At 43.6% G+C, this 26330-nt stretch overlaps 3 protein-coding genes and 1 pseudogene across 3 annotated transcripts; 1 reads left to right on the top strand and 3 right to left on the bottom strand.

Annotated features, from left to right (window-relative positions):
* Nucleotides 1-5111: 5111 nt before the first annotated feature.
* Nucleotides 5112-6951, bottom strand: LOC133889613 (wall-associated receptor kinase 3-like; annotated as a pseudogene).
* Nucleotides 6952-9941: 2990 nt separating this feature from the next.
* On the top strand, nt 9942-12853 carry LOC133888599 (peroxidase 2-like). The gene is made up of 3 exons (XM_062328899.1): nt 9942-10253; nt 11826-12017; nt 12101-12853. Exons 1-3 carry the CDS (start codon nt 10044-10046, stop codon nt 12656-12658), a joined length of 960 nt encoding a protein of 319 aa, XP_062184883.1. The 5' UTR covers nt 9942-10043; the 3' UTR covers nt 12659-12853.
* A 1820-nt stretch (nt 12854-14673) lies between these two features.
* LOC133888846 (D-3-phosphoglycerate dehydrogenase 3, chloroplastic-like) lies at nt 14674-17837 on the bottom strand. The gene is made up of 5 exons (XM_062329218.1): nt 17148-17837; nt 16191-16567; nt 15957-16067; nt 15783-15878; nt 14674-15704 (listed from the first exon to the last, which is right to left on the bottom strand). The coding sequence occupies exons 1-5, from the start codon at nt 17737-17739 to the stop codon at nt 15033-15035; spliced, it is 1848 nt and encodes a 615-aa protein (XP_062185202.1). The 5' UTR covers nt 17740-17837; the 3' UTR covers nt 14674-15032.
* Nucleotides 17838-21902: 4065 nt separating this feature from the next.
* On the bottom strand, nt 21903-25516 carry LOC133888938 (probable isoaspartyl peptidase/L-asparaginase 2). The gene is made up of 3 exons (XM_062329338.1): nt 25014-25516; nt 22750-22836; nt 21903-22653 (listed from the first exon to the last, which is right to left on the bottom strand). Exons 1-3 carry the CDS (start codon nt 25407-25409, stop codon nt 22144-22146), a joined length of 993 nt encoding a protein of 330 aa, XP_062185322.1. The 5' UTR covers nt 25410-25516; the 3' UTR covers nt 21903-22143.
* Between the last annotated feature and the right edge of the window lie 814 nt (nt 25517-26330).

The raw sequence follows: 26330 nt of genomic DNA, 5'->3' as shown, positions 1-26330 counted from the left end.
GTAAGTCTTAGGTTCATCATTGTCCAACAATAATATGTCGTGCTGCCCCGTGGTTAGGAACATAAACCTCTCGGGTGCACGACTGAACCTTTCCGACCGACGTGGGGCTGGTGTCTCGACAACAGGTTCTGCAACATCTTGCATACCGAGTTGTGGTTCAATAGGAGCTGAAACACTTTCAAGTGGTTCCCGAATTTCTTCGAGTTGCACCGTGCTCCCACTAACTCTCTTCGCGAGAAACTCTTTCTCAAGAAAGACACCATTCCGGGCGACAAACACTTTGCCTTCTTCCCGGTTATAGAAATAATATCCTTTGGTTTCCCTAGGATACCCCACAAAGAAGCATTTATCAGATTTGGGAGTGAGCTTATCAGACGACAAACGTTTTACATAAGCCTCACAACCCCATATCTTAAGGAAAGACAATCCGGGACGCTTCCCGGTCCATATCTCATATGGTGTCCTCTCTACAGCCTTAGATGGAACCCTGTTTAACGTGAAAGCAGCAGTTTCTAGAGCGTATCCCCAGAAGGACAATGGAAGATCAGATTGGCTCATCATCGACCGGACCATGTCTAACAAAGTTCGGTTCCTCCACTCGGACACCCCATTCCATTGTGGCGTACCCGGTGGAGTCAATTGTGGAACGATTCCACATTGCCTTAGATGATCACCAAATTCATGGCTCAAATATTCACCTCCACGATCTGATCGCAGAAATTTAATTGTCTTGCCTATATGATTTTGTACTTCATTCTGGAACTCCTTGAACTTTTCAAAGGATTCAGACTTGTGCCTCATTAGGTAGATGTAACCATATCTACTAAAGTCATCGGTGAAAGTAATAAAATACTGAAAACCACCTCTAGCTGTAGAACTCATCGGTCCACATACATCTGTATGTACTAGGGCCAATAATTCATTTGTCCTCTCACTTCGACCAGTGAAAGGCGTCTTAGTCATCTTGCCAAGTAAACAAGACTCGCATGTATCAAATGATTCGAAATCAAATGAATGTAGAAGACCATCTTTATGGAGCTTCTGCATACGCTTCTCATTTATATGACCTAATCGACAATGCCAAACAAAAGTGGGATTCAAATCATTAAGCCGAGGCTTCTTTGTATCAATGTTATAGATAGTTATATCCTCAAGATCCAATATATATAATCCATTTACTAATGGACAATTACCATAGAGCATACCATTCAAAAATATCGAACAACACTTGTTCTTTATTATGAATTCATAACCATCTTCTTCCAAACATGAAGAAGAGATAATGTTTTTGCCCAAGGCAGGAATATAATAACAATTATTTAATTCCAAAACTAATCCTGAGGGTAGCGATAAGGAGTAAACGCCAACGGCCAACGCAGCAACTTTTGCACCATTACCGACGCGAGCATCCAATTCGCCTCTTGCACACTTCCTAGTCCTTTTCAGTCCCTGCAACGATTTGCAAGTATGAATCATTGATCCGGTATCAAATACCCATGAATCATCAGGACGAGTAGCAAGATTAATTTCAATAACATTTATACCTGAAGAGGAAGTCTTACTTCCCTTCTTCTTTTTGAGTTCTTCCAAGTACAATTTGCAGTTCCTCCGCCAATGACCAGTCTTATGGCAGTGGTGGCAAGTGTCAGAAGCGGCAGGGCTAGCCTTGGGCTTTCCAACAGGTTTAGGCTTAGAACTCGAGATCTCATCCGAAGTTTTAGCCTTGTCCTTGCGTTTTCTCTTCTTGCTATCCTTTTAAACCATCATCACATGACTAGAGCTCTTCTTAATGCTTTCCTCAGCAGTTTTTAGCATCCCATGCAATTCAGCCATGCTTTTCTCCATGCTGTTCATATGAAAGTTCAAAATGAACGGCTCGAAGCTCGCAGGGAGCGACTGAAGAATTACATCCGTAGCCAACTCAGGGCTAAGGGAAAAACCAAGTTTTTCCAGGCTTTCAATGTAACCAATCATTTTGATCACATGAGGACTGACTGGACTGCCTTCTGTTAACCTGCACGCAAACAAGGACTTTGAGGTGTTGTACCTCTCGGCCCGAGCTTGGTTCTCAAACATGCCTCGGAGTCCCACAATCATATCATGGGCATCCCTGTTCTCATATTGCTTCTGAAGCTCAGATGACATACAGGCAAGCATGAGGCAGCTAACATCCAGTGAATCGTTGGTGTGCTTCTCATAAGCCCTCCGATCCGCGGCAGGAGCATTATCAGCTGGTTCATCAGGATAGGGGACCTCTAGAACATATTCCTTTTTCTCTTGTTTGAGAACAATTCTCAGATTTCTATACCAATCAATAAAGTTTGTTCTAGAAAGCTTCTCTTTTTCAAGAATCGATCGCAAATTAAAACTGGAAGTGTTACTAGCGGCCGGTGCCATGATCTACAACAGAAAATGCAGGTTCAGCACTATGCCTATGTGAATCTTCTATTAAACAATTTAACAAAAGATACTCCACTATATGTGTTTTCCCTCTAACAACATATAGAGGATCAAGATCCATATTCAACTAAGTTCTAGTGAGCTTTGGCATCACTGCTAGAAACTTAGTGACATAGGTAAGCAACGCCTTGCTAATCACATCCATATGTGACTCTTGTTTGTTGGGTGGCATCGAATGCCCCGGCGCCCAACACCATGCCCCAAAGTCCAAAACCGTTTTGATAGCTTTATCAAGTAAACCAATACTATGCGTGTGGATGTCCGACATCCACTCTAACTGGTTAAGATAAATGATGGCACCCTGCTTTGGCAGACCTACCACACAATGATCAAAACCTTTGTAGGTGCAGCTATTGGAAGGGCATCAATTACTCTTGATTTTTCTGAGGGAAACTACTCAATCATGAAAATCATATCCACCACATATAAAACATGAAAGAATAGTATGACAGGAACATAAAAACATCACAGGCAATCATATTAACTGTGACATAGTATGGCCCCTTCACATGGTGATCTCCATCGCCACGGTTCCTGTCCTCCGGGTCATCATGCTTCAAATCTCCATGATCTTGTTCTAGTCTATTACACCTAATAGCACTAGATAAATTACATGAGAAGAAGCATCACAAGTCGACACGCAGGCCGTTATACAATAACATGACAGCCTTGGGCTGCAATTAACCATGACTCGCAGGCCATGAAAAATTACACACATGCATCACATATCACAAGGCCATACCAGTCACAACATTCTCTGCAAAAACGAGTTAAGCGTAGAATCGAATTCTAATGTCGTGATGGGATCATGTTATTACAACAATCTATGCGTGTACGCGACGGCGGTCCCCGCGGGTTTCAGGGCAGCGCCCTGAAAACCTCTCGGAAATACATAGATCGCATCTATGAAATCGCTATGAAAATCTCATCGGATCGATCGTATCGAGCCAATTCCGAGTCATTCATAATGCCTCAATTTCCATTAGATCAATCCCATTGATCATCGCGTGAGGTTTTTCCAGAAACGATGACAGCACACACGACCTCGATCTGCTGTTCTCCCGACCATGTCGCGATGCACGCAGTTAGCCCCGATGGTGATTCCAGCCGGTAGGGGCAAGTCGCACGCAAAAACAGGTGGGAGATCGAGCTAATCTTTTTGGCTATGTGGTTTCATCGACTGGCATCTCATCCGATCTCTAATTCACCTAACCAACCGTGCATTGATCAATCCATCATATGAATTGATCAAAAACAATAGATCTAATCTATTTCTATCACATATCTTCTATATGTGACTGATCCAGATCGAAAACTACGCAGGATGGCTCTGTTACCACTGAAGGGTTGCGGGTAGGCTACGCTAGCACAAAATAAATTTTCTCTACCGCATTCAACCAGGAAGCCATGCGAGTAGGGGATCATGAATCGTTACCACTTGACGAGCAGTGCAGCGGAAGAAGAGTTGGAGCAGACCAATCCAACGTCGTGCGCGTCAAGTAGTCGATCGTCAACCTCGTCCCGAGCACGTCCCGAGCACCTTCCGAGTACTCGCGGGTACGTCCCGAGTACTCCCGAGCAGATCAGCACCGCAATAGCAGCAGCGCCTCCACGGTATCCACACGTACAAGGATGGAATCGCCGTGCGCCGGTGTGCTAGCACCGCGCGCCCGGCTAGGGTTTCGAAGGGAGTTCAGGAATAGGAGGCGGCTAGGGTTTCTGAAGAACTCTATGCGCCTTGGCCCCTGCCTATTCTTATATAGAGCACGCTAATGGGCCTTTAATCAACATTAAAGCCCATTATGACTCTAAACCCTAATGGTCCTTTAATCAACATTAAAGCCCATTAGCAGATCCAATCCGCAAACTCGATCGCCTCTAGGGCATATTACCAACAAATGCCCCAGCCCACAGACATTGTATGGGGTTGCTGTCAAAGACCCCTCCGGAACCCTTTGGCTTCGGACCCTCTGCCAAGATCACGGTCTCCGGAGCCCGTAAGCCTCCTCAATGCCACTGACTCTCAAAACCTAGGGGAGACAGTTGGCCCTTGCTAGAAAGATCAGCAAGAGGAGGACCCACCGGTCGCTATCACCTTGATATGAAGTGACTGGTGTTTAATGCCGATATGGTGGCCACCCTGACACTTGGGCAGTGCGGCGCCGCAATGGACGACCAACCAAGCTTTACAGCCACTCGCTCACCCTGTATCTGTCCGGTTAGATAATATCTCCCGAGTAAGGGTAAAAGTATTTTACCTAGACTCGAACCATGTAATTCGAGCGGTCCTAGGTCCCTAATGCATGATGATGATTATATACTTACATTCTGAATAGCACTATAAATACAGAACTATGACAATCAAATAGGAAGAGATCTTTTTACCATCATCACATTGGGTACTCCTTTCCTCTTCACTTCTTTTCCAAACTTGAGTTATTCTTGTAAGTGAGCTCTCCTCGCACTTTATTTGTTGGAAGATATTTATTTCACCAACAATTCATTTATTTACTACTAAAGCCTTGGTTCTACATCAACCATTAGTATTGAGGAGGTGCACAAGGCTATATCTGAGACTTCCTAATTGACACAGAGTTTGCACTATGGCACTCAAAACTGCTAAATAACCTATACAATAAATGGAAGAAGAATCACCTTAGGATTTCAGATGATTCTATGAACTGTTTCTCCAAGCTCTACTGTCTAGTTCCTTCAACACCATTGTTTCCATTGTATAACCGATCTATTGTAACGTTTTGACTCACTCTTGGGATCCGAGAATTGAGCTTTGTACATCTTCAAGAGTTGTCTTCACTTGCTTTTATTGTAGTCTTTTCTTCACCTTTTAACGTTAGCTACTGTTTGGCAGGACTTTCAGAGCAGCTTCCCGGCTGGAATCAGTGGAGCTCTGCCAAACAACAGCTGAAAGCTCCCTGAGTGAAATTCGTATGGGTGATTCTCCGAAATGAACTAGAAGCTGGGGAGCTGAAAAAACAGTTTCCCGTGATTCACTTTCCGTACAGAATCACTTCTTCCATATAGTTTATTCTAGATAATCACTTCACCCAGAGAATCACTCTCCGCAGAGAATTTGAATCAGAAAGAGTTTTACCAAACAGACCCTTATACATGCTTCTGCGAGCCTGGCAACCACCTCAACAATTTGTGGATCCAAAATATCTAACAAGCGGTTGTTTATTATCAGCGACACAAAGTATGATGCAAGGCTTGTGCCTTCTCCTAATGAATGAGGAGAGAAAATTCGTTTAACACTTGTTAGTAGTTCTGCTAAGATGACACCAGACCTGTAAACATCACTCTTCTCTTTGAGCCGACTAGTGTAGTAGCATTCAGGATCAAGGAAACCATGAGTTCCTTGGATGGCTGTAAGTATTCCTGTCTCATCTATTGAATTTGACATTGAAGCTCCAAAATCTGATACTTTTGCTGTTAAAGTATCAGTAAGTAGTATATTTGCACATTTGATATCTCTATGGAACACAGACACGGAAGCTGCAAAGTGTAAATATGCAATGGCCCTTGCAGTTTCCAGTGCAATCCTCAGTCTCATTCCGTGAAAAACGATTTTCATTTTATCCATGAAGATGATATGACAAGGTTCCATTTGATATGAACTCATTAACTAGTCAAGGAACTTCCGTCTCGAGGCAGCATCCAAAGAGCTTCACCAAATTTCTATGGTTAGTCTGTGAAAGTATGACAACCTCATTTATGAACTGATTAATTTCCTTTTGAACCACAATGTTAGACCGCTCTGAACCCCGGGGACGAACTGCCTGAACTCTGGGTGGCCAAATCACTGAGCTGGAGGCTGCGATGGCAATGGCGGCCGGCGAGCGTTCATCTATTTTTACAAATTTTCTATTAAATATTTTTTTATTTTTCTAATAAAATGATATTATCTTAAAAAATCTTCTTTGGGCGAACATCTTAAAATTCAAAATGGTAACTGTTGGTTTCGACAGTTTGGGTTTTATGTAGCCTAAGTTTGTCTGGGGCTGCCCTCTTATTTTGGAAGGAAATTCTATGAGAATCGGTCTCATAGAAAGATTCTCTTTTGTGTATGTCACGTATCTCACTTATTTCTCTCAGTTACATGTACTAGTCATTAAATAAAAAAATCTTATAAAATTTTCTTCCTCTTGTTTCTGCAAGGATCGTGCAGGAATTAGACCGGTACCCGAACACACTCCGTCCGTTGGTCCGGCTCTGTACGTACAAAAAACTCTGGTTTGGGGCAGGTTTCCGTGCTGGGCCCAACCCTGTTCGCCTGAGCGTTGGAAGTAGCGTGACACTTGCAGACTCGCTGTGCTTGTGCTGATGCGGCGAGCGCGAGTGAGTGATGGACGCATGAAAGACGCAGCCATGGAATATTGGAACATCCTTTTTCTAGAACTTGGAGTGCCGCACTGACGACCACTCCATTAACGTCCACGATGGCACGATACATTTGGACGGCCGGTGCGTCATCAGCCAGACAAACAAGCAACGGTAATACTACGACATACTTCTTCAGTCTTCACTGCTCTACGGCTTACGGGGTTAGTTTGATTAGCAAGTAAATGCTATCTTGATAACAGTGGAAACTCTCATTTAACATTGGTGTATCATGTATGTGTTATCCTTATTCATATCACAAATTGACTAGTGCACACTGAAATGTGCTATGCTTAGGTAAATTCCGGCTTGATCCTGATTGCAACTAGTGGTTTTTCTTTACCCGCCTTTGGTACTCCATCTGACATGTGGCTGCTCAATCACTCGCAGCTACACAGATCTTCACGGCAGCTTATAGTACGCATGAAGCTTCTCTATACTAGGATAAAAGTGTTACGAGAATATCCCGTCTGGTTCCGTGGTCATTTTCCTATTTTTTCTGACCGTTCTGTTTTTTCTCTTACGTGGGGATGGGACCGGGACGGTGATGTTCAGAAATAGGGCTGAAAACAGGTGAGGTCTCATCTTTTCTCGAAATCCTGTTTTTATTTAGGAAAACTCAATTTTATACAGTCTCGAACTCCCACTGATTAGAGTTACTATCCTGCAAGTATGTGCGCAGTACAATAATACATGTTTCGTATCATTTTCATGTCCGTTGTCTTATATCCATGTAACTTAGCATATTTCTGATCTTCGAGTGAGCAAGGGCTTTGCCTTTAACATCGGTTTACAGCATAAAAACAAATTATGAGTAACTGGAATGCTTATTCAATCTTTATTTTTGGATCGGTCAACAAATCAGAGCCGGTGCCAATCCATTGTTCTCGGAGCAAATCATATCGATTGCACTTGCAGAGGTTCGGTCTTCCTAATTTTAATCATCGATTTCTGTTTTATAGCCAGTATTCCTGTGTTCGATTGTGTTTTCGGTTTTTCTATTTTTGTTCCTATTCAGATGATAAAATATAAAAATAAAAACGGTAAGAGATTTTCTCAACTTTTTGTATCCATTTTCATCCCTACTCTACACATATCCGATTCTTATCCGGAGTTTTACCATCGCTGCTAGCTGAACATAGACTCTAAAGTTCATGATGCAAAAGCAGTCATACGTGCGCACGAGAATAAAAGGGCCGCAGGCAAAAAGAGTCATGCTAACTTCCAAGTGATTTGACCATTCCCTGCTCTTTTGACGCAACTTGCACGTACAAAACCTGCCTCTCATCTGAATCAACCACTCACCAGTCACCACTGCCGCCCGTATATAAACTTAGATAACACCGCAATCAGAAATTTCCACTGGTCCTTATTTAGATTCGAATTATTAGAACCGTTCATTAATATTAAGATTAGAGTAGAAAAGATAAATAAAAAAATTATAAAGTATAGAAAGATAATCAACGGTTAAATAAATATAAGATACGATAGATATACGGATAAAATAAAAATATGTTTACCAGTTTATATAGACTTGCATTTCCCCACCGGTCGTGATCGTGCGCCACTGGCATGCACGTCGGTTGCGGCAGAGGATGAACCGGAGTTGCAGCATGCTAGAGCCAAAAGTTTGGCAAGTGCCTGTGCAAGACGTCGCCGTGATCAGTGCGAGGATAATTCTACATCAGGACTTTTCAGCTTCCTAATCCAGTATCATTTAGATAAAAAGGCACATAGTATGTTTACATTATTTGATTCCATGGTAATTCCCCTATGGAAAGCATAAATGACAGGATCCACTGGAAGAGGATTTAGCCGAGTGTCGGTTAATTGCCAAACTCCTTCTAGTGAACACTAGAGCATGTACAAGTACTTAGCAATAGACCGGAAGTAAAAAAACAAGTTTTGGTATACCATTTACTTTCAAAGAACAATCTCCAGAACCCAGGTAGTTTAAGGTAGCGGAAGTGAAGACAAAGAAACGAAATTGGCAAAAGGTCACAAAGTTTGGGAGATCCGCAACCATGCATGCAAGGGTTCCAAAAAGTATGGCCAAGCACGCCTTTCTTTGCTTGGAGTTTATGCTTAAATCTTAATACTGCTCGCCGTAAAGCAAACATGCTGCACGCCTAAATTTGCTGACCTTGGCCATACTGCCAACGACCAGCCGCGCCGCTGTTCACACCTGAGCTTAAGACTAAACAGCGATTTAGGTCTTAGTTATTTCTTGATTGGTTTCTAAGGTTGATTGCAAAGTCAAATTAAGAGTATGTTTGGCAGGGCTTTAGATTTAAGAATTTTTTAGTTAGTTATTTCTAGCTTTAGATATTTATAGAGTTGTAGTTGTGTGTACACCCATGATGTTTGAGTGAGATATTTTATTTTTATTTTATATAAAAAATAGGACTTAAAACTATATTACTTTAATTTATAAACTTAAGATCTAATATGTAGTTAGGATCTGAAGTTCTGTCCGATAGTAACTAAGCTCCACTAGCTCGACGAACCTGTCCCACGTTTTGGCTAGCTCTAGCGTTGAAATCGTGTCCCGAGCTGAAGTACAAAAATGCAACTGGCTGGATCTCGCTTGATCCTCATCCAAGATACTACTACCAGCAAGCAAGACGAATTTGTCAGCAATAATTACATCCATCATCTCTGCATGCATGGTACAAATCCTTTTTTTTCGTTTGCCTCTGGTACGGTGCCAAGTCTATAATGTTCAACTAGTTAGGAACCAGAGCAGCGCAACCTCAAAGGGGTAAATATAAATAAAAATTCAGTGATGAAATTAGAAAAACCTGTGTGCTCATTTTCAGGGGCTTTGAGTTGTGCTTTAGTCTAACAAGATTATAGAAGTTTATTGCATGGTATCTACCGAACTATTCTAATAGGAGACGGAACAAATTAACCACAGGTAATCGTACTCGCACAATACAGAGCAGAGCATGCAAAAATATCTGCCCTACATTTCTTGCTTTCTGGCTGTAGACCACTAACTAAGTTAAACAATGGAAGCAAAGAGCAAAGAGGATCTACCCTCCGACGTCCAAAAATACACTAACAGCTCAGTAAGCATGCATATAAATACCAGGTCGCATGAAGCTATACTTGCAGGCGCACTACGCACTGACCATTGAAGTCACAGAATTCTCTGAGTGCTTAGCCAGCTCTAGCTACCAGCAATGGCGTCAAGGCAAACCTTCGCTTGCTATACCATGGCCTTGCTCTTCTCCGCTGCTGTTGCTTCGGCGCAGCTTTCCACTGACTTCTACGACGAAACATGCACCGACGCGCTCGACATCATCGAATCCGCCGTGAGGGCTGCTGTCTCCAAGGAGTCCCGCATGGGGGCGTCCCTGCTCCGCCTCCATTTCCACGACTGCTTTGTCAATGCAAGTGCCATAAGCCACCTTCATAAGCTCTCCTTTCGTTCCAGTTTTAGCTTTTCGATTTATCTTTACGAACTGCAGAATGTCACGGTGGTTATTATCTAGCTTGCCCTCGATAGCAAAATGCTTGCAGATTAAATTGCCAAGTGAATTTTAAATCCGAATAGTTGCTAGATGCTGAAGAATTAGATGTTCTTGGGGTTGTACTTTGAGTATACGTAGCAGAGCCAAGGTTCACAAAACCGTTCAGACCCCAAAAACCGCTCACTAGTGGTTACCGAAAAATCACGGTTATCCGTGCAAAATTTGGTGAAAATTCGCTCAAAATTCACTCGATCAAATTTAAAATTTGAAGAGAATTCAGACCGAATCAACCGAATGATAACTGGTCGGTTTGCTAAGGTTATCGACCGTATTTAGCGATTTATCGAATAGTTTTTCTACATTTTTTGAATTATTAGTAATCATTCGAATTCGTTGTTAACCGTTCAGTTTTAGCAATTTATCGAGTTTTATCGAATTTTAGTGAAGTTCAACCAAAAAAACCAAAAAATGGCTCAACCATGTAAAATCAATAACCAATTCATATAAGCTTCAAATCAAGTGAAACAAATTTTATTGGTTTCCTTGTAACAAGATCTATATGATAAAAGTATTTATGCTCATGAAAAAATTAAATATTTTCTGTGAGAAAATGTATTTGCTAAACCTAGTTAAATGAATAGTTTACTCTCTACTAATCCAAAAATTATGAAACAATTTTGTTAGTCTATTACATGATCCCATGTCTTTTAAAAATACATGAACTCATGAAATAATTATTGTTACATGCAGGATTTTGTAAATATGTTGCAACTATATTAATTCATAACTAACCCATTACACCTCCAAAATTAATGAAATCACTTTTATTAGTTTACTTATACTATGCTTTATGTAGGAAAATAATTTTAGACATAAAAAAGTTAATTACAGTGTTGTTTCTTAACCTATTCACTTTATGCTTGTGAACTTTGTAAAAATTATGGAGAAAATAATAAAACTCTAAATGAAGTGAAACCAATTATAAAGATCATCTAAAGATATTTCTTACACAAGAAAAATATGTGTTTATATTTTAAGCTTTTTCTTAAAATAAGTTAATAAATGAGGTGCACGTTTCAACTTTTTTTTTTCAAACTTCCTCCCGATAAAATATAATATAAACGACATTATTTTTATTTTTATTTTTTGCACAGAAGGTCTTAGAATAGTTTTTAATTTGTTTGGATTTGTTTGATTTTTTAATTTAAATTCAAAAACTGGTCAATTTCTATTATCAATACAAAACGGTAAACTCGATTACCGCGATTTTTGATCGGTAACCCTGAGCAGAGAGGGTACCAGGATACGCAGGTTCAGTGCTGTTACCCTGCTACCTCGGGTGCTGTACAAGTCAGTTAAAAAGTGGCGCGCACTCTGCAGCGTGGTTCAATCAAACCAAGTCTTTGTCCTTTCTAGCAGATTGATTAGTCTCTGAGTACAATTATGAAGTGTCTTTTTTCGAGGACAAACCGTTGACTGCAAACTTTACAGGGCTGTGACGGGTCAGTGCTGCTCGACGACGCCCCGGGCTTCACCGGCGAGAAGACCGCGAAGCCGAACAAGAACTCCCTTCGCGGGTTCGAAGTGGTTGACGACATCAAGGCGCAGCTCGAGGACGCCTGCAAGCAGACGGTCTCCTGCGCCGACATCCTCGCCGTCGCTGCGCGCGATTCCGTGGTCGCCGTAAGCGCGCTTCACATGCACACAGTTCAGACAGAAATTAGTTACTTCTTCCTACGGTTACAAGCTAACTGCTGCGTCTGCAGCTTGGCGGACCTACGTGGGACGTGGAGCTCGGCCGGCGGGACTCGACGACGGCGAGCCTGGACGACGCGAACAACGACCTCCCGGCACCGACCTTCAATCTCAGCGACCTGATCAAGGCCTTCTCCAAGAAGGGCCTCAACGCGAACGACATGATCGCGCTCTCGGGCGGGCACACGATCGGCCAGGCGCGGTGCGTCAACTTCCGGGGCCGCCTGTACAGCGAGACCAACCTGGACGCGTCGCTGGCGTCGTCGCTGAAGCCGCGGTGCCCGAGCTCGACCGGCACCGGCGACGACAACACCTCGCCGCTGGACCCGTCCACGTCCTACGTCTTCGACAACTTCTACTACAAGAACCTGCTGCGGAACAAGGGCCTGCTGCACTCGGACCAGCAGCTGTTCAGCGGCGGCTCCGCGGACGCGCAGACCACCGCGTACGCGTCGGACATGGCCAGGTTCTTCGACGACTTCCGCGGCGCCATGGTGAAGATGGGCGGCATCGGCGTGGTCACTGGATCCAGCGGGCAGGTCAGAGTGAACTGCCGGAAGGCGAACTGAAGTTGCAGCGAATGTATCGCTGCAGTGTCAGACTACCGTGGTGGCGTGATCAGTGCGTGTAGTGTGGTGTGGTGTGCAGAAATGTTCCTTCTATGATGATGTAGTCTGCTTCGAACGGTTGTAGTACTACTCTGCAGAAATAACACGAAGGAATGAGACCGGTGTTCGATCATGGCCGACGCCTCGATTGCTTGCAAAATTTGATCAGATGAACAAGAATTACATTGTGAGTTCAGACTTCAGAATCTTCAGATAATAACGTCTTTGCGGTCATTCCTCGAGAAGAAAAAGAGCAAGCCACATTATTATTGGGCCAAAAACATATAGCCCAGGTGCTTTTGGTCGAGGATCTGGGTCTCTAGGCCGAAATTTTGTTTCCGGCCGTTGGGCAACTATGTGCGTTATATGTGATGTGATGTGAAGGTTTACAGTTGACAGCAATCCAAGGTGGTGTTGCACATATCTTCTTGATGCACATAAAGGAAGATTGGTAATAGGGAAAGACCGTGCTGGAATCTAGGACGTCGGATCGATTTGGACGGCAGATGGCGAAGGGAAGTCAGAGTAGCCGCCTCCCTGGGATAAAGACAAACTGCGTCTACTTCGTGCTCTCTGCACTGGTTGCCGTTTATGTGGTTTTGCCCTCGGAGGTCGTTCTTGGATCTGCGAGCTTCATGGCAATACTATGAAAAGGCCAATGCACTTTTAGCACATGACTAGGAAATAGGAAGATCTTTCTTGCTCCGTATGAATTGGTTTTGATCCTGGTGCTTAAATACTTTTTTTTTAAATGAAGAAACAAGGGTTACAGTTTTTTTTTTTAAAGAAAGTGAAACAATCCTATGAAGGAAAAACAACTTAGCAATATAACACATACTAATAGCGTGACTAGCCTCGCTACAATATTTTTATCATGATAATCTTTGATTGAAAATTAGTCTCTTTAACTTTTTTAATGAAGTTGCTGTCATTTAGTTACAAAACACATAAAAAAATTTATGTTAGAAGAAGACAAAATTATGTTTGACCAGCGTGTTTACTCGGCTACTTTTGTGTATTCAATAGTTTTACGTACTCACCTTGATTGTAAATTCGTATTTATATGATCAATTAATAAATTTATTGTTTAATTGCTGAATTTATGTAACATTTCAATCAAACATAATTGTATAGGTATGTCTCGATCATACAAAGATATAGATCATGCTCTTCACCCGCTTGCTACTATGATCGTAAGCTGTCTGCCTTAACCCTAACTCTTATCGGTTGCATTTTGTCTTATTAATCCTCGACTTTGTAGGTCCTTTGTAGCCGTCATAAGTTGCATCTCCACCAATATGCAATATGTGGTTGTGCCTTGCTCTACTGTTTACCTAACATTATTATCTCTTTCTGTGCAACAGATTTATTATTAGTTTTTTTTTAACTTTCTCAAACGAATTAAGTGTAACTCTTTGTCTCCTTGTGTCTGCAATCATGAGGTACACAACCTAAGTCTATCTCCAGTGTCCTTAATGCCCTTTGTTGATCATTTATAGTATGTGAATTGTGGCTTGCTTTCATGCCTATCTAACACCATGATCTTGTGCATACATGAACTCTTTATTTAGGTGTTTGATTTTTATATTAATTTGATTTTTTTAAGGCTATATTTGATATGGGTCATTTTTTTCTATTATAACCCAAATTTCAATTATTATTTATTTTATTTTATTTAGACTTGTTTTTAGATATTTTACTTCCCGAACAGTATGAAAATTAAGCTGCTAATTTAACATAATTTTTAATTTCGAATTTAACTATTTATTAATTATATTTTATATGAATTCTTAGTTTAATTTAGATCATTAGATGTTCATAACAATAAATAGTCTAGATTTTTTTTTCTGATTAATGTGATAATTTTATGACCTGAGAGCGAAGTAGGTGCTCATTTTAACACTCAAATAATAAGATAATAGAAGATGCAGCCACAGAAAAAAAAAACATACGAACGACTGCACGTAGCATTGCAATTACAGAATAAAACAGAGCATCGAAATTTGAATTCAAGATATAGCACATCGAACACCGAAAGTTGTCTTATGAGTTGGGTAACAATAACAAAAAACGCATCAGATGCAGTCCTTTCTTTCTACATTCCGGAGTCACATGTTCAGACTTCAGAGGAAGCAGCGAAGTATTGACAAGCACGCTCCTTATTAATAAGCACCATGTTATAAAAAAAGCCATAATCATACTGCACCAAATCCAGAAGAACCACCATAAAGATAAGCTTATTCCCACGAGAACCATCCGTCCTCTAGATCCAAATTAAACAGCTAGCTACAACAAAAATGCACACCATGCTTGCAACTTCAAACTACATCGGCGCCTAGAGCTTGAGGAAAACAAACTCTTCAATTGCCGGAATCTCCCCAATCTTTGTCAGTGTGCTCTTGCTTGGTTCATCATCAACACCAATGGCCATGACAGCATGCTTGCGAGGAGCAATTCTTCCGACACTCATGAAACTGACATTGACATTCTCCTCACCCAGGACACTTCCTACTGACCCAATCATACCTGGTTGATCAACCTGCCTGCAAAGGATCAGGCTTCCTTCCAAGCTCACATCCACCTGGAATGCTCCAACCTTTGTTAGATGAGGGACACCATCCTTCACCTTCCCCTCCACAGTGATCTCTCCAGTCTCGGATATAGCACTGGGAAATTTGGACTCAACATTGGCGATCTGAACTTGAATGTAATCAATCGGTGTCTCAGGGGAGCCATCCAACAAGATTCTCTCCTCAGTGATGCGAACCCCCCTCTGCTTCGCAGTGAAGTCAGCATTTACCAGATTGACAAAAACACTGGAGATTGGTTCAATCAACCCCTTTGTGATCATTGCACGGAGAAGTCTTGTGTCAAGATCATCAGGAGCACGTGCCGATGCATAGGTCACTTTCACAGACTTGATACCACCACCACCAGCCACTAGTTGCACAGCCAGACGCCCAAGCTTTTCTGCAAGCACAACAAAAGGTGCAAGCTCTGACAGCACCTGCATGAAACATAAGATTTAGTGCATAAATTTTCAGGAGTAATTAGTAGGATTAAGCAGAGAAGAGAAGACCCATACCTCAGCAGGAACCATTGGCGCGTTGACTGCAGAAGCTGCAAGCTCCCCTTTCAGAGCTCCAATGACAGCTTCAGCTATTTCAATAGCTACTCCTTCCTATGAAACCTGAGATGTTCAGCAATTTGATAGCTAGAACAGAACATGGATGGACATTTCTGAGCTAATTCACCATACCTGTGCTTCCACTGTGCTGGCACCAAGGTGTGGCGTCACAGTAACATTCTCATGCAGCACCAATTTGTTGTCAGGTGTTGGGGGCTCTTTAGTGAACACATCAAGAGCAGCCTAGCACAGCAACATTAAAAAAAAATAAGCACGGTTCTGGGCGAACAACAGTTCAAACATATTTCACTGAATTTAATGAGAGCATGAAGTGGGACAAGGATGTAAATAGATAACAAGGCAAACCTGTGCAACTATTCCTGAATCAAGAGCCCTGACTAGAGCTTCTTCGTCAATTACTCCACCACGTGCAACATTTATAATCCGAACTCCCTTCTTCATCTTAGCGAAGGCTTCATCGTTGAGCATCTTGTTTGTTGCAGGGGTAAGAGGCATATGCAATGAGATAAAGTCAGCAGTTGTCATAGCCTCTTCCATGCTGACTAGCTCAACTCCAATTGCACGAGCCCGATCAGCAGAAGCATACGGATCATGTGCAATCACATGCATTCCTAAACCTTTAGCGCGGCGTGCAACTTCTGATCCCACCTTTCCAAATCCAAGAATAGCAAGAGTTTTACCAACAAGTGATACACCAACATACTTGTTGCGCAGCCATTTACCTATATAAGATTCAAGTCAGCAAATGAGCTTGATGAAACAGTAGTCCTGGGTAAACATAAGGCATCGTACCCTTCTAAGCAATTGAAAAAAGGGTGTATTTCTAACGTGAAGAAAGACTCATTATGACTTCAACAATTGTGTTACCTACACTCCACAGATGTCATGAGAACATTACTGCCACCTAGCACTGTACTAGTGTTGCTTGTATTTCTTAATAAATAGACATGCATAATTGAAAGTGAGAGACTGAGTATCATCTAATCATCTCCATACTATTGTTCACCAGTTGCACATTGTCCTTGCATCTAACTTGAAATACATAGCTAAAATTTTGGGAATTATTATTCGAATAACATCGTCTCCATTTTATCTGAATAAGAAACAGCTATATACTGAACATGCCTGCACGATCCTAGAACAGGTCTACTCTGAACGTGCCAGCATGATAGTAGATAGCTAGGACTAGGAGTGTAGCGTCCATGCGAGATTTGTTAACGCTTTAGGCCACACCGCGCAGAGACGAAGACAATTACAGTTGTCAAAAGAGGCAGCCATTTCAGACTTGTGGGATACACTCACCAGCCTTGAGGGAAGCATCAGCCTGAGCGATGTTCCTGGCCATGGCGGCGAGCAGCGCGATGCCATGCTCCGCGGCGGCGACGGTGTTCGCCGTGGGCGCGTTGACGACGAGGCACCCGTGCTCGGTGGCGGCGGCGAGGTCGACGTTGTCGATCCCGACGCCCGCGCGTCCCACCACGCGGAGCCTCCCGCCGGAGGCCTCGAACACGTCGCGCCCGACCTTGGTCCCCGACCGCACGATGAGCGCGTCGCAGAGCGAGATCTTGGCGCGGAGCTCCTCGGGGGAGAGGCCGTAGGAGCAGTCGACGTTTGCGAACTCCCGCAGAAGCTCGAGCCCCGCGGCACCGAGCTTCTCGGCCACGAGGACGGTGGGCTTCCCCGGGACGGTGCCGGAGGCGGGCGCGTCGGGGGAGGCGGTCGAGGCAACGGGGGCGGCGGCCGCCACCGAGACGGAGAGGCGCGCGCGATGGGTCTGAGCTCGGAGCGGGAGGCGGAGGGACGAGGGCGCGGCGGCACGGCGGTGGGACGGGGCGGGGGAGGGGAGGAGGAGGCGGTGGTGGGTGGTGGCGGTGGTCGGGGACGGCGCCGCCATGGGCTTGTCGGGCTCGAGTCGGAGTCGAGGGGTTCGGGGTTTTGGTCTGGCTGAGCTGTCGAGCGGTGTTGGTGGAGTGGTTCGATGGGAGTGCGGTGCGGCGTCTACTTATAGCGAGGTGGGGAAATGGTGTGCGCCCATGAACGGCCCCGCCTACACACCTTGAAGAGCCCGATTTGGTCACTTAACTTTGGGTAAAATTAGGGATGCACGTGGATGATTTGTTGGGTAAAGTTAGTAGTCTAATATTTTGATTAAATTAAAATAACTAATTAGTTAATTACATTATAATAACGTTGATTTATGAATATCCATTAGTGCTCCACACCATCCCTACGCAAAATGACAAATTACATCTAGTTAGTTGATCTTGTGATGAACAATTAGGTTGTTGGGTGTCTAGGTTATTATGGATTTAGATTTGAACCGTAAGTTGCTAGGTGACTATCAAAACGAAATGGGTAGTAAATAAGCTAGAACGCGAAATGACAAATTACATCTAGTTGATCTTTTGATGAATAATTAGGTTGCTAGGTGTATGGGTTATTATGGATTTAGGTTTGAACCGTAAGTTGCCAGTGACTGTTCTAACTATCACATTTACCTACCAGTTGTGCGACTTTTAGTTTATTTAAACTGGTGAACGAATCGCATTCGGTTTACCCCGTAGATCATAATGAAGGTGCAGTCAGTCCTACGTAGTCAATGAGCTTACATAGGTAGTGATCCGAGTTTGAACCGTATTAATTCTTCAAGACAGTCTCTATGCCTATTAGGACGTCCTTGTTTTCTAAAAGTGTTTAACTGAGAAACCATAGTTCTAAAAACCGGAGCCACATAATATCACTCTTTAGGAAAAAGAAGTCTTAAAGTGTAGTTTCTAGAACTCTAAAAAGATCACACTTTTGGCATACGATAGTTTTCGAAACTACAATATATGCTACTCCAAATATCTCCATTTTTTAAAACCAAATTATTTTATAAAATCAAAGTAATTTTTTTCAAAACTTGAAAAACAAAGTTGGCACGCAAATCCTAGTACTACTTCCGTTCTTAAGTAAACTAACGTATCAAACCGTGCGACTGCACATGCTAGAAATTTAGTTTACAGCTCAATTATAGATATTTATGCTAATAATGGTTGTATGCTAAGATATATTTATATTTAAATATTAGAATGTAAAATATAAATATAATTTTTATTCATAATATTAGAATCATGTTAATTATTTGTGAATAGATCTAACTTATAATTTTCATTTTATGTGTTATGCAAATTGATTTTTATTTGTTTCTTGATTTTTTTGAAATTATTATTATTATTAATCTCGCCATCGTATCTCATATTATTTTTTAAAATATATTATAAATTCTTTGATATTATTTTTATGTGATAATCCGTAATATGTTTGCGTTCTGTTATTTTAATTTTGTAATGTTTGATTACACGCATATTTAATTAGTATATTTTAATTGATTTGGAAATATATGTTGATTACTAACGTAACTAAGTTGGAGTTTGCTAACGTAAATTTGTTGGACAAATGATATCTACAACTAAAAAAAGGAAGAAAAGGTAAGGGAAGAAGTAGGGTTGTGGTTGAACTTTATGATTTATTTTTTAATCTTCTATGTTATTTCGTCTGGTTGTTGATCTATAGTTACAGTTAATCAATCAATCAATTCGACGGTTGGATGCTTTACTTTTTTATGGGAATTTTTTGGATTTTTCTAGGATTAACGTGGAGGCACCAAAAGGAGCCTCCAATTAGTAAATATAAGATAAGATAAGATGCTTTTTTAGAAACTTTATTTTGTTCTAAAATATATATCATTTTAGATTTTTAAAGTGATATTTTACTAAAACGTCTATATTAAAGGCTATTAAAAAGTAGAATTTCAATTTAATGAGTACGGTGAATTAGTGACTTATATATAATTAATTAAATACAGAAAAAATCGAAAAAGGTAAATATATCATATATATATATAAGAATTTATTATAACTTTATTTTATGTATTTAAAGCTAAAATAATATTAAAACACAACAGAGATAGTACTGTAGTAGTATGTTACTCATGAGCGTGAGTTCGTGAGCAATGGCCCCGGTGAACAAATCTTGCACCCGCCTCTGCTGGTACCTGAAGGTGCGGTCGCCGGTAGGAGGTGGCTCTGTGGGGCCGGGGCGAATGCCGAAACCCGAAAAGACGTGCCCTCCGCGCACGGGTGGGCCGCTCTGGCCAACCGAGGTGATGCTCTGTTTACTACTCCGCAAAAGCCACTCGCCCTCGCCCTCGGTCCGCCTTCTTTATGGCAGGTGGTCCTCCGGGGACACGGCGTCAGCCTGGTCCCGTGGTTCAGCCTGTGCGCGGGGAGAACGCAGGCGCAGCCCAGCACGGCGGCGATCGGCAGTGAAGTCTGGGCAGGCACCCATGCCCATGGCAAGTTACCAAGGCCGAGCGGCACACAAGCCAATGGATCTCGCGCACCGCGTTTGGTGACGCGGTCAAAAGCTCCGGGCCAGGTGGGCTTCAATTCGTTGCAAGTTGCACGAACCGTTGGAAGACGGGAATCTGACGGCTCCGGGCTCCGTTCGTTGCAATTAGCAATGCAAGTTTTATATTATTATTTTGTTATTGGCTCGATTCAAAATTCAAAAAAATAAACTAAAATTTACTCCTGTCTAACTAAGTTAAGGAAAAAATAAATTAAATAACAACATAGAACTATTAATTTGGTACACACTTGCATCTCTTGTTGCAATCGCTGTTACAACTGCATGGGGCAAAGTTTTTGATTAGGAGGAGTAATCGACTGAATAGTGAGTGCTCCTGGTTGGGTGCACATGCATAAGAGACGGGATTATATTGTAAAGCTCCCAAGTGGCATTAGATTTTGAATATCGTTCGAGTCTTCGCTTCGCGTTCTTTTGTTGGGTTGCGGCAATTGCCAAGCCTGAATTGCATTGCAGCCTCACTCCCTAGTGGACTAATTAGCCACCTGTGCTGATGCCTGATGGCTTCTAAAGTTGGTAGTACATTCGCCGACACACGCTTCATCAGTACACGCACGACCAACCACTGAAGTGTGTTGTGTTAGTTTCCTCGCCACCTAAGGAATGACGTCAAGTGTGTTGTGTCCGTTCCCTCGCCACCTAAGGGATGACCTCACTCCGAAACAACTTGAAGTTAGTTTTTCATCTTGTCCAACAGCAAACGTTTGGTGAACTGAATTTGAACAGGTGAAATTGGCGGCGGACACAGGAGCAAAAGTGCGGGAGGTTCTCATCTTCTTTTCCCTCATCTAACTCCTATCCTTTTCTTCCTCCCCTCCACCTCTTTTTTTCAACGGCGTTCCAGCCGGTAGGAGGACTTGAGCCTACTCAGCATCTCTGTGGATCCGACCCTAGTGAAATGGTACATATCCTTCTATGAATCCTTTAATTTTAATGTCACCGTAACTTTATCACTAACATGTGAGACAGATGATTTATGACCTCGTATGTCATACGATGACATTGAAATTAAAGAAACCTGATGTCTACTTCTTATACTTTTCTTCCTCTCCTTCGTCTCTTTTTTTCAATGGCGTTCCAGCCGGTAGGAGGATTTGAGCCTCCTTAGTGCGTCCTGTGGATCCGACCTGGGTGAAATGGTACACATCCTACGCATGAAACCAAAGAGGTCATCTTGCAAGTTGCAACGCTCCGCGCGCGTAGCAAAGCGTCCAAAAAAAAAGTGAAGCGTGCAAAACTGTTATGGACAGGTCCTACTGATTGGGCCTCAGAAGGAAGGCCTCGTTTTCTATATATGAATACTATTGCGGGCCCAAACTGTTGGGTTGGGCCTAGGCCACAATTCTTTGACTGGACATTACATTTCAGCCCAGGCCTCAATGAACAGTTTAACCCGTGCATCTCTTTCCAGAAATGATTCGTGTGTCAAACACAGGGCAGTTGCTAGTTCAAAACAATTCTTTTATTTTTTGTTTGTTAACGTAGTTCAAGACAATTTGATCGCACCAGTGTGGCGAGCAAAGTGGACATGTGTTCAGGTACTACTCCGGTAGCGGCAAATGCAATGGAATGATGGATCCTCGTATCGGCGACAGCTTTGCAGTCCAAGAGCAAACACGCACGAAACTTAAAAAGGACGCTGAGAAAGAGAGGAAGAAGCCATATAGCTTTTCACATTATTATTTCCCAGGACATTATTTCACAAGCCATATAACTTTTCACATTATTATTTCCCAGGACATTTACCATCACGATCATCATCCTTATTAATCCTCTCTCCAATCTCCAATCACTACTGGCCAACACTAGTCCACAGCTACAAACCCAATACCCAAGCTAACCACATGGCTATCGCAGGATGGCCACAGGCACACACGTCTAGCTCTGCTCACTCCCAGATGCCGACCTCCATGAACCCGTCCTCGGTGGCGCAGCCCCTGAACATGCCGTTGCAGTTGAACCTGTACGCCACCTCGCCGGTCTTGGACACGGCGATGAGGCCCGCGAAGCCCTCGTCGAGGCGCTCCATGACGCAGTAGTCCACGGCCTCCTGCAGGGGGAGGCCCTTGTACTCCATCACGGCCGCCACGTCCCGCGCCAGCGTGGACCGGATGATGGCCTCGCCCTCGCCCGTGCACGACACCGCGCACGCGTCGCACGCGTAGGTCCCCGACCCGATCAGGGGCGAGTCGCCGATGCGGCCCGTCATCTTGTTCATCAGCCCACCCGTGGAGGTGGCCGCCGCGCAGATGCCGTTGGAGTCCACCACCGCGCAGCCCACCGTCTCCGGCGCGTAGAGTCTGATGGGCAGGCCATTCATCGTCATGTCGTTGTGGTTGTCGGCACCCGCCAGCGCGCTGCAAGTGTTCGACCCCGCCAGTGGGATCCGGTAATCAAACTGCGCGAGAAAATTAATGGAAAACACGATCAGTTCACCGGAAAAGGAGTGAAATACTCAGAAAATAACCAGGTATGATCAGAGGAATGACCGAACCAGGATGCTGTTGGCCTCCTTGGCGAGCTTGAGCATGCCGACGTTGTCCTCAGTGATGAAGTAGCTGTTGTCCACGGTCTCAAGGCCCTGCAAAAGCATCAAATCGAGAATCAGAATCAGATTAAAGGTTTCCAAGAAAACTGTTTAATCCCCACTAATTAATCCTTTCTTGCGACATTTGTAGTTTTTTTCTTCTTCTAATAAAGGCGCTCGTGGCACAGTACAGCAGCACAAGATCTGCAGGATTGGGTACGAATAGGATCTAGCTGTTGTGCATGGTCGGGTGGATCACGCCGGGCCACGGATTCGAGCGTGGGACGGACAGCGGCAAGTGGACTACTGGCCTGGTCCCGTCCGCGCGCGATTCGGCCGAGCCCGCCTGGATTCCGTGGTGCGCCTCGGCGGCTGCCCCACACAAACAACACCCGCCATGCACATGATTTCCGAGCACATACAGAGGGCCACGACGCGCGAGAGGCAGAGCCGCACAGGCGGAGCAGAGCTGTGCACAGTTACCATCCTGGTTCATGAAGCGTGACAACTTGACAAGCCGCCCCTACTGTTCGACGGCAGCAGGGGCGGATCCACAAGGGAGCTGAGGGGGCTCAAGCTCTCCCTATTGGCTCCAACGCCATTGAAAGAAAGATGTGGATGAGGAGGAAGAAAGAAGAAGACAGAGAGGAGGTAGGAAGAGAAAGAAGACGAGAGCCCCTCCTACATTTTCTGGTGCGTCCACCACCGGACATCAGACATCAGTGCAGTGCATACTTGTTTAACGAAAAGGATGTAAGGCCACGAGAAAAAGCACATGAATGCGGCAAAAATATTATTTCTGCTCCCGGGAGAAAGTAGAATTCCTAGTCTCTGCTTCTGCTGGGTGGGTGTTGCTCTTTTCTTAGTATTAAAAGGACTTGGGGAGTAGTCAGTAGTAGAACTCATTTTTTATTTTTGGAAGGACAATATAAGTTGGAAACTTGGAATGGCAAGCAAATATCGTAGCAAAGCTTCCTGTGTACAGCAGAAAAAAAGTTTGGTGGGTGCAAGGCGTCAACTGAGTACTGGCACCACGCGACCCATGTTTTGTTGCCACTTTTCTTCCTATTCTCCTGGACTTTTGGGGGTTTTGCTTCGTACGCTCCACTTTGTCAAAACAAAAAGGTTTGACATATATAAATCACTATTAAAAAAAAGAGAAGGCATGTTTTTCAAAACGAACAGAACAAAATCGTGCTTTTCCCACTTATAATTAAGAAATGACCAACTAAAAGACGGGTTCTTTAGCAACAAATAGAACAAAATACGCCGCAGTTGCTTTCGAGTGATTTGAAAAGAACTCTTTTATGGTCCACAGCTTTCTCCAAAAACCAGGGGACCAAAAGGCGAAAGGCACGTGCAGGTGTAGTACAAACAAAAAAGAGGATTCCTATAACTATAGAAAAAAATTGAATAAAAAATAAAGAGATTTACTCGACTAGTGGTAAATGGTAAAAATGAACAACAAACAAAAGAGAAAACAAGTGATTTTTTTACGCAACAATCAAAAGAGTATTAAGTTTTGAGATGTAGGGCAGTCTGCATGCAGGCAAAGTAAGTTGCTTACCTTGTCGACCTACACAAAACCAAGTTAGATAAGCATCATCCGTGTATCTCATGTTTACCAAAATTGTGTATACAACACAAAAGTAGGTGAAAAGAATCCAAATTTCGTATACGTTTTCCATAAACCAACAAAAAGAAGTGATGGAAGTTTTCTACCTTTTCTCATACCAACATATAGATGACGATGAGCTATTCAGCTCGAAAGCATAACCAGTGAGTATGAGTTGCCTTGTGGGAACGTAATATTGCTGGCTTTACACGGACAATGAAGATTCACCTGTGCAAGGCACAGTCTTCCAGCCGCAATATTGTTGCTCTCCTGCTACTGTTTTTTACCTGAAAAGTTCTAGCTGGACACATGCTTGCAGCGGTTGTACAGCACCCACGTCATTCATACGTGTCGAGCTAAGTAGTGCAATTTTTAATTACATTCTTCACAAAACTTCGTGTTGGTATACTAATCCGTCCATTCTCTCGTGTATGCTAAGTCCACAGAATTATTTTCCCGTTAAAACGTTACTTAATCGTCATGCAGCATGTTTCTTTCCTTATTTGTTCATGGTTTTGCGTTAGCGAAACCATGCAAGATTCATGCAGGGAGCATTAACGGAATGAGAGATTAATCAGGGGATGAATAGGGAGTAGTTGAGGCGACCGGCGGTCACCTGCTCACGGGCGAACTCCTCGGCGCCGTCGAAGGCGAGGTACGAGTGCGGGGACTTGTCCATGACCAGGCGCGCGAGGGAGACGGGGTTCTTGACGGTGGAGACGCCGGAAACGGCGCCGCACCGGCGGCCACGGCCGTCCATGATGCTGGCCTCCATCTCGACGGTGCCGCGGCGGGTGAGCGCGGATCCACGACCCGAGTTGAAGAACGGGTCCGTCTCGAGCTCGCGCACCACGGCCTCGACGACGTCTATGGCCGGCGCGCCGGCGAGCAGCAGGTCCACGCCGGCCTGCAGGCACCGGACCAGCACGCGCTTCGCCTCTTCCTGGCGGTGCTCCGGCAGGTTTGGGTCCACGCCAGCGCCGCCGTGGATGGCAATGGCCCAGCGCGCCATGTCTCCTAGCTTGGTGATCGGTTCTTCTCTGTGCCGCTGCTTACAAATGGCTCTCTGCTCTTCTTCCTGGCTACCGTACAATGCGTGCAATGTGATGGAGGATGTGAGGGTGGAGATTGCAGAATGGAAGGGGCGGGGTATTTATAGGGGCCGGGAGGGAGGATGGCGACGGATTCACCGGACGCGAGGGGAATTTCGCTGCGCGAGTTTTGCGAATCTCGAGTCCGGGAGCGGCCGCCTGGCCTGCCTGGACTAGGCTGCCTGGGCGCGAGGTGGCCTGGCTTCGCGCGTGCAGGCCACGCGCTGCACGCGTGTTTGGTTGTCTCGGGGCTCCCCGCGACTGTCCCGAGGGATGCAAGTGAGCGGCGCGAGTCTGGCCTCGCGGAAACAGATTTCATCCGTGTTTTCACCGGGGCAAACCAGCGGGAGCTGCACTAATAATGCTGTTTAACGTATAATTAGTAAATATTAACTCATATTACTATATTTTAAATTTAATTAAGACTTAATATGATAAATTAAACACTATATAGTGTATTTATGTAAAATAAATATTATGTTAACATTTTTTTATTTTAATCTTATGCAACATATATACTTATATAAATAATCAAACATAATCTTTTGTCAACCAAACTAAACATATGAGTCCACCAAATAGATCCTATTGCACCTCTCCACCTCTCCAGCCTTACTCAACCCTAGATACGAGTCAGACTGAACTATACGTGCAACCAAATAGGTCCTAGGAGTCGGTGTGTGGATTCTCGGGTAATGGTAGACCGGTGTGGGGTGGGTAGGAAATATTCTCACGGCAAGCAGAATTAAATGTAAAACATGTTTTATGTTTTTAAGGAATGTATATTCTTTTTGAATAAATAAGTAGAACTAGAGAAATGGCCCCCACAATACACGGCTAGA

This window comes from Phragmites australis, chromosome 13 (assembly GCF_958298935.1).
Source record: "Phragmites australis chromosome 13, lpPhrAust1.1, whole genome shotgun sequence".
NCBI classification, from domain to species: Eukaryota; Viridiplantae; Streptophyta; class Magnoliopsida; order Poales; family Poaceae; genus Phragmites; species Phragmites australis.
The sequence above is the reverse complement of the archived record's forward strand: the minus strand, read 5'-3'. Positions and strand labels throughout refer to the sequence as shown.